Source organism: Aethalodelphis obliquidens, unplaced genomic scaffold, assembly GCF_003676395.1.
Source record: "Aethalodelphis obliquidens isolate GAN/ISIS:26980383/991018 unplaced genomic scaffold, ASM367639v1 scaffold941, whole genome shotgun sequence".
NCBI classification, from domain to species: domain Eukaryota; kingdom Metazoa; phylum Chordata; class Mammalia; order Artiodactyla; family Delphinidae; genus Aethalodelphis; species Aethalodelphis obliquidens.
Window position 1 is genome coordinate 1 of NW_020838852.1, and position 8,858 is coordinate 8,858.

General features: G+C 36.9%; 1 protein-coding gene across 1 annotated transcript; it reads left to right on the plus strand.

Moving 5' to 3' along the window:
- Nucleotides 1-179: 179 nt before the first annotated feature.
- On the plus strand, nt 180-8,057 carry LOC113616929 (AP-2 complex subunit beta-like; the record flags this gene model as incomplete). Its single annotated transcript, XM_027100291.1, has 3 exons — nt 180-309; nt 4,462-4,567; nt 7,713-8,057. Coding segments are annotated over exons 1-3 (488 nt in total), but the record flags the coding sequence as incomplete, so codon positions are not given.
- Between the last annotated feature and the right edge of the window lie 801 nt (nt 8,058-8,858).

Sequence of the window (8,858 nt, forward strand, 5' to 3'; positions counted from 1 at the left end):
ATAAAACTATGATAGGTTCAGATTATCACTCTATTCCATTAGGCCTTTGGATTTTGTTCCAATTAGCTTTTGAGGCAAGGATTACATTCTTAATTATCCTTGCATCCCTTTGGATCACCAGTGATGGTGGTAAGGATGAAGATACTTTCTGAATGCAGAAATTCTTGTATATAAATGATCTTAAAATTAGTTGAATGCCTTGCTGGACATAAATAACTTGGTTAAAGGAATTCTCTTCTCTTGCTGTAGGTGCACATTAAAGATCCACAACCATGACTGACTCCAAGTACTTCACAACCAATAAAAAAGGTAAGTATGAGAACCTGATCACAGCCTTTTTTGAAGATTCTTCAAAAGTTGTGGTGTAAGATTGTTCCAAGTAGAATGCTCCTGACCTCTTCAGACATGTATGTCTTGGACCATCTCACTGGGGATATCCTACAGAAAAGTGTATTGAGTAAATTATTAAAGTATGGGTTTTTAAAGATACGGCTGTGGTGCACATCATTTTGACTTGAAGGTTTTAGTGAAAGGAAGAGATCCAAGATTGATCCATTGAAGATTGATAGATCTGAGGAGGGTAAAAGGAAGAAGCACATTTATTTTCTCTTTTTTAAAAAAATCGAGTGTAATTGGTTTACAATGTTGTGTTCATTTCTGGTGCACAGCAAAGTGATTCAGGTGTGTGTGTGTGTATATATGTATGTGTGTGTGTGTGTGTGTGTGTGTGTATGTATACATATATATATTCTTTTTCAGATTCTTTCCCATCATAGGTTATTACAAGATATTGAATATAGTTCCCTGTGCTATACAGTAGGACCTTGTCGTTTATTTAATACATACTAGTTTGTATCTGCTAATCCCAAGGTCCTGATTTATCCCTTCCTCCCCTCCTGTTTGGTAACCATAAGTTTATTTTCTGTGTCTGTGAGTGTTTCTGTTTTGTAAATAAGTCCATTTGTATCTTTTTAGATTCCACGTATAAGTGATACCATATATTTGTCTTTCTTTGTCTGACTTACTTCACTTAGTATGGTAATTTCTGGGTCCATCCATGTTCCTGAAAATGGCAGTATTTCATTCTTTTTTATGGCTGAATAATACTCCATAGTATATATAAACCATATCTTCTTTATCCATTCATCTGTGGATGGATGGACACTTAGGTTGCTTCCATGTCCTGACTATTGTAAATAGTGCTGCCGTGAACATTGGGGTGCATGTATCTTTTCGAATTAGACTTTTCTCTGGATATATACCCAAGAGTGGGTTTGTTGGATCATATGGTAACTCTAGTTTTTTAAGGAACCTCCATAGTGTTTTCCATAGTGGTTGCACCAAATTCTTTTAATTTTTTACTTGGAAATAAACATTTTATTACAAGGAGTACTACTAAAGCAATACAGCAATAAAAAGTAAAAATGAAAGTTCCCTCCCTCCCTATTCCTGTTCCTGATGGGAACTCGGTATGTATCCTCAGTCATTTCTATGCATGTATTAATACATATGATTTTTAAAATTTTTAACGAAAAATGATTATGCAAAACAATGCATGGAAATTTGATATTTTCTTATCCTTCCACAGATGATGATTTCATATCATCATTTCTGAATTATGGCTGCCAAAAGGCATAATCTCAGTGTAATCATGAGGGAACACCTATGACAGCTGAGGGTGTTCTAGAAAATGACTGGCCTGTACTTTTTTAAAATGTCATTATCATGAAAGACAAAGGCTGACCAGCTGTTTCAGATTAAAGGAGACTAAAGAGACATGACAGTAAGTGTAGTGCATGATCCTGCATTGGATCCTGGCCCAAGGAGGATGGGGGTAAAGTTACTATAAAAGACTTTATCAAGATCTTTGAATAAGGTTTATAGATTAGATAATGACAGTATATCACTGTTAAACTTCCTGATTTTCATTATTGTATTATAGCTATGTAACATAATTCCTTGTTCTTAGAAGTTATACACTGACATATTTAGAGCTAAAGAGACATGATGTCTACAGTTTACTTATTCAGTGAATCAGAAAAAAATGTATAAATATATAAAAAGTATGATAAAGCAAATGTGGCATAATGTTAGCAGATGGGGAATTTTGCAACTTTTCTTTAAGATTAAAATGATTTCAAAAGGAAAAGAAAATGGGAGGGCACACATAGTGGCCTGGAGCACCAGAAAATTTTCTAGAAAGCACAAGCATATTTCTGTCGTTTGGAGTTATTTAAGGGTAAACTTCTATTATAATACAGAAAACACCATAGAGAGTTGCTTAATTACATTAGCTACTAGTCCATGGCTTTCAGCCTTGCCTGCACATTGGAATTGCCCAGTGAAGTAAAAGACAATAGGTGATGTCCAGTCCTACCCCTGCAGATATCCTGATTTCTTTGGTGTGGGATATGGCCTAGACGTGGGTTTTTTTTAAAAAGCTCCCCAGAATTTTCTGATGTGTAGCCGAGATTGAGAACTGTTGCTAGCTGCTAGCAATGCTTGGTAGATTTGATTCAGGGGAAAAGGAGGGGGGGAAGATAAGAATTTAATAAAACTGTAGTATGTATGAGATACCTTGCCTCCGTGCTCCTCCTTGGCTCCACCCAACTTCTTGCTGTTTTTACTGCTTATAGCGTACAAAAGCATTTAGCCCCTTGTCATTCATTTTCAGCTTTTTTTCTTATTCTCTTATCATTCTGAAATGTATTTATTTCTTCTGTTAACATTTTGTGTGCTTTGATGACCAAGATGTTTCTATAATAACACAAAAAGATGTAATTTTAAAACTCACCTAATTTTTCAAACCTTCACTTATAATGGGTCCTGGTAACCTTTTTTTAATTCAGGGATTTTTATAAAGGTTTGAGACTTACAGATGAATCATGGCTGGGTAAATACCACATTTTAAAAAATGGATAGACTGTGTTCCTTTTACTTCCTGTAACACCCACCAGAACTGCCACTGGAGCATATTCTTTACGTTTATGCTGTTGGAGTTGGAATAATTTCAGTTATATCCTGTTTTGATTCTTCAGCTCCTGCTGCTATTCACAATTCAGATTTTCTGAAACCGTGCTGCTTGTCCTTTACTGTTTTCAGAAGTAAATGATGGGAACCCTAAGAGCTGGATTTGGCAGCAGAGGACTTGGAGAAGAGGAGAGTGACTCTTTAAAGGGCCCAGCTTTTCTGTCTGTGCTATTTTTGCAGCTGTCAAATAAAAGGGTGATTTTTGTAACAGTTTGTTTGCTTTGTTAGCGATGGATTTTGATGTAACAGGCTTTTTTAGTGCTCAACTTCTGTGCTTCTTGCCAGTTCATCCTTCCCATTTAGAGGCTTCAGCAGATCACCTAGTTTGCTGCCCCCACTATTTCTGTACTGGTGAACGAGGTTAAAGTGAACATCAAGAACAGTCATAAAGGTGGAAGAAAATGAGGCAATTCTGTGGATTGAAAGTTGACGTGACAATAGTTAACTTCTTTTTCGTGGTCTTATAGTATATTTTCTTCTTTCTTTTAAAACCAGTTGAGGGTGGTTAACCTTTTTTCTTATTTCAGCTCCAGCTTTCTGAAGATAGGTGAGCCTGGGCCTTAAAATAGTGGTGACAGTCCTGGCATTTCACGGTGCAGGGCCTGAGCAGTCAGTCATTTAAGATTATACCTTTAGAAGTGACTCTGGTTTGTACCATTCTTGAAGCTTCAGGATTATTATTTCTGTTCTTAGATTGATTGAACAGGATAGGGCCTTAAAGCCCATTATCATCTTAAAGTACTAATTAGAGCAGTGATTCTCAACCCTGATTATACATTAGAATCACTTGAGGAAACTTTAAAAAATATGAACGTAGGAGTTCTACTCCTTGACATTCTGATTTATTTGGTCCAGAGTGGAGCCTGAGCATTGGCATTTCTAGATACTTCCCGGGTAATAGTGTGTAGCCAACGTTGAGAAACACTGGATTAAAGAGTCGGGAGAAACAGTTCTAAGGCCAGCTCTGTCACTCGCTCACTTAGTGACCTTTGAGCCTCAGTTGTTTGTGGAGTTGAGAGTAGGTGAATGAGGAGTCTCTTCTGGTTTGAAAACATTGATTTGTGAACCTGTTTCCTGCCTGCATTTATTTTTTTCCCAGGACTTTGAAATTCTGACAGGAGATCATCCCTCAGATGCCGTTCTCTCCCCATCGTAGTAAGATATCATGAGATATCTTTCCTTTTTCCCACTTCTGTGCTTCCTGAGATCTGGCTTACACCTTCCTCTCTGGCGATAACCCCAAAATAGCATCCTTATCAATGGGTTGGTTAATATTCTAGGGATTTGAACTGTACCTATCCTATAATTTTTAAATAATCTTATTTCAGTTGCAGTCCTGCCACTGGTCATCTGTTGTGTTACTTGCTGTATAGTACAGTGTTCTGCTCTAGTTCTCTGATCCTGGGACCTCACCCGTTTGTTGTCTTTTAGGAGAAGTCTTTGAATTAAAGGCTGAACTCAACAGTGAAAAGAAAGAAAAGAAGAAGGAGGCTGTGAAGAAAGTGATTGCTGCTATGACTGTGGGGAAAGATGTTAGGTAAGGGTAATCTCTTCTGCTTTGCTCATTTTAGACTCTTACTCTATGGCTTTTACTGCCTTTTTTTTTTTTTTTTTAAGCAGAGGTCTTCTTAGAAGCCCACATGATTTAAATCTATTTATTTATTTATTTATTTATGGCTTTGTTGGGTCTTCGTTTTTGTGCGAGAGCTTTCTCTAGTTGTGGCAAGCGGGGGCCACTCTTCACTGCGGTGCGCGGGCCTCTCACTCTCGCAGCCTCTCTTGTTGCGGAGCACAGGCTCCAGACGCGCAGGCTCAGTAGTTGAGTAGTTGTGACGCATGGGCCCAGTTGCTCCGCGACATGTGGGATCTTCCCAGACCAGGGCTCGAACCCGTGTCCCCTGCCTTGGCAGGCAGATTCTCAACCGCTGCACCACCAGGGAAGCCCTACTGCTTTTTATTTAAAGCTATTACAGTCAGAACGTATAAGAATGAGTTTGTCCCACTGGGAACATCAGGAAGTGTAGTTGCTTTTATATTAACTCTGTGACTTAGTTTTTTTTTTTTTGAGTGAAACGAGTTTGATTTCACTTGCATACAGATCTAGCATAAAACCTCCTGAGAGCTGACACAGTTACAAATCTGTTGCTGAGGTAGTTTTAGAAGATGATAAAAATACACAGAAGCAGAAGCCCATGTGTACTTTAATTGGCTCAAGCCAGTGCCCTCAACTTTACAACTCTGCCTTTAATTGCCGAATTCAAGATGAAAATCAGTGGTAACAAAATCCAAAGGGTCTTTTTTGTTTTTCCTCCCTTTTTTCCTGTAATTTAGGAAGGCCATTTGGAAATAAATAAGGATTGTCTGCAGGCCCCTGAGGATTCCCGAGATCCTTTCCATGAAATCCATGAAGTCAAAGCTATTCTTGTAATAATACTTAGGTGTTATTTACCCTTTTCACTGTGTTGACGTTTGCATGGCTGGTGCCTTAGTGTGAATTAAGGCAGTGGTGCCAAACTGTAAAAGTAGTCATTGTATTCTTCACCATCATGTGCTTGCAGGAAAAAGGGCAGTTTCACTTAGGACTGTCCTGCATGAAGCACTAAAAATTTATTTCAGTAAACCTTGAACCTTGAGTTCAGGTCTTTTTAATATTCTGTGTGATGAAATAGGAATTAGGCATAAAGTACTTCTACTGCATAGCACAGTGTGATGGTTGACTTGAAAAAAAGCCCTTGCACAATTGTTTGACTTGGGAACACCATTTCTTTGTGAAAGAAAGATTAACAGACAGAACTACAGTTAATCAGACTTCAGTATTTGGGAGACACTTTATAAAAAATGAGCAAAGTGAACCTGTCACTTCAAGGGAAAAAATTTGACAGTAGATAAATTTCGACTTTAAAGTAAGAATTAGAGTGTTGGAAAACTTGTATCTCCCATTGTGAGCTTGATAGCTTCCCAATACTTAGAGATTTTTCTGATGAGATTGGTGGTGAAATTAATGACTGTGATTATTTGCTGCTGTATAATGAAATATGCCACCATAGAGAAGATCTGCATAACTCATTGAACCAATATTTTCCAAATGACCAGTGCATACATCACAAAATTATGCATGGGTAAAATATCCATTCAAAATAGTGATAAATGAATGGATTTTAATGCAACCAAGTACAGAAAGTTTATTGATATGCTTTCAGATTCCATATTGTACCTAACTTTTAAGAAACTACCATTTGTGGACTAAAAACAAAAAGAAAAACAACCATTTGTCTAGCTTTAATGTATCAAAGGAGAACATCCAGTTATATGAAAAGCTATTAAAATACTCTTCTATTTTCCAATTTATATACGTGTATGCAAGTGGATTTTCTTCTTACACTTCAGCTAAACAACATTCTACAACAGGTTGAATGCAGGAGCATGTGTGAGAATCCAGCTGTTTTTGTTTAAAGTAGACATTAAAGAGATTGGCAAAAATTAAAACAATGTCATCTTAATTTAAGAAAATAAGTAAAATAGGTAGATTTTTACTTTAAAATATTTATGTTAATATGAAATGCATTGATTTTCCTTTTATTAGTTGGGTCAAATGCTGCTGATAAGAAATGGATGAGTGCAAGAATGCCAAGTAAATTGCAGCATCTAGTGGTGGATGTGAGGTGTAGTAACTCAAACATCTGAGAAGGTCCTAAGGCTAATGATGACCTTCCTAATGTCATTAAGAAAAGGGAAGTTTAAATTTAAGTGCATTCTGTGTCAGGCACAGGGACAGATGCGTTTACTTACAATGTTTTTTATAGTCCTCGTGTCTTCTGAACTAGCGGTTATTCTGAATCAGAAGTTATTCCATGTTAGAAATCAAGCAGTGTATACTTGGAGAGGCTAAAGAATAATCCCAAAGTCATACAGCTAGTGGTAATGTAGCCAGGATTCTAACCTAGGGTCTGAGTCCCAATACCTGTTACTGGTCACTTCCTTCATGGGTGTATATATACAATAGAATCTAAATGTGTACATGGCACACACGTTTAGAACTGTTTCATTTTCTGAAAATGGTTAAAATTTTGAACAAAGGTCCTCATTATCTGAGAACTGTTTTAATAAGGAAACTAATCAAATAAGTTCCCACTGGTCAGGGATGGAAGAATATGTGCATTAAAAAGCATAACAACTGTAGTGCTTTGAACTGCAAAGAATTGATATGAAAAATTATGGTTAATGTTTTTGTGTGACATAGTGATTTTTTTAAAAAAGTTTGTAAAGATATACACTAAAATATTATATATGAAATGTATGTGCAGGATTTGTTTAGAAATTGTTTAGAGCAACTAGATGGGGTAGGGAGTGGGGGAAGACAAGTGGGTTGAGGTTGTGTATGAAACAAGATCGGGTATGTATCAATATTTGTTTGCAGCTGGGTGATGGACACATGGGTTCATTAAACTGCTGTCTCTAATCTGAAAATTTTCATAGCAAAAAGTTTTTTAAAAATCTATTTTTAGACATCTTCTTGGGACCATTATTATAAATTCTTTAGTAATTCATTTCTGTGGTAAGTATTATCACTAGTGGACATTTGTGCTCACATCGAATCACTTTTTAAATTAAGGCTGTTTTTTTGTGTTCTGTCCAACAGCCTGGCATCAACATCTGTTCGCTTTCCCTTCCTCTTTTCTCAGCTGTCTCTTTCCAGATGTAGTGAATTGTATGCAGACTGACAACCTGGAACTAAAGAAGCTCGTGTATCTCTACTTGATGAACTATGCCAAGAGTCAGCCAGACATGGCCATCATGGCTGTCAACAGCTTTGTGAAGGTAACTTTTTCCCAGGGACTCAAGAACGGTCTCTTCTACCTCAGAAAACCTTTTCAGAAGTGTCTCTTGATATGGTTAGTGTCTGCATTGCAAATAAGCAACCTCTGTTCCAAAAGAGGGCCTCTAGAGAAGTATTGGCCATTGAGTAGGAATATTCATGATTTAAGCATTCTGTATGCTAGAGTTTGTCTTCCAGTTCAGACCATATGGTGAGCCTTCTGTCAGCTGGGCTTGGTGCATCCTTGCCAGGTGGGAGAAGAAAGCTAGGTGAAACCTCACTGTTTTATCTTCCAAGGCTGACAAATGTTGGGCATATCATTGTAGTGTCAGTAACCTGGGGTTTTACCTATTTTATCTTTGTAGAAATTATGCTTATGGTTCAGACGTAGTGGAAACTACAGGAGCTGCCTTTTAATTTTGTTTTATTGAATAGGTCTTACAGTAGTTGATTAACTTTTTTGTTATTGTGGAAATTTTCAAACATACTCAGGTTGAGGGAATAGTATAATAAATTCCTAAATATCTACCTTGTAGTTTCAGTAGTTACCAACCTATGGCCAGTTTTGTTTAATTTAACTCTCCATACATGCTTTCCTGACCCCCACCTTCTCTCCTACTGGATGATTTTAAAGCAAATCCCAAACATCTTAAGAATGAAAAACTCATTTAATCAGCTGATCATTAAAGAAAGTCCTTAATATTATTGGATATCCAGTCAGAATTCTCCTGTCATTAGATTTGATGAACACAGTAATAAGGTTGTTCTTATTAGGATTTTTGTTTTGTTTACTTCCTTTTCCTCTGCCTGGAATTTAGTCTACATTAAAAGCAAAAATCAGACAGCATTTCTAAAATTAGCTTCTATTAAATTGTTTTGGAAAATAAACATGCTTTCTTCCTCCTCATGGAATTTTTGTTCTTTTTCTGTGTTTAGCTACAATGTACAGGATCATTGTAACATTACATTCTTTCTGTCTGGTGATTCATAGATGGATGATATCATTGGAAAG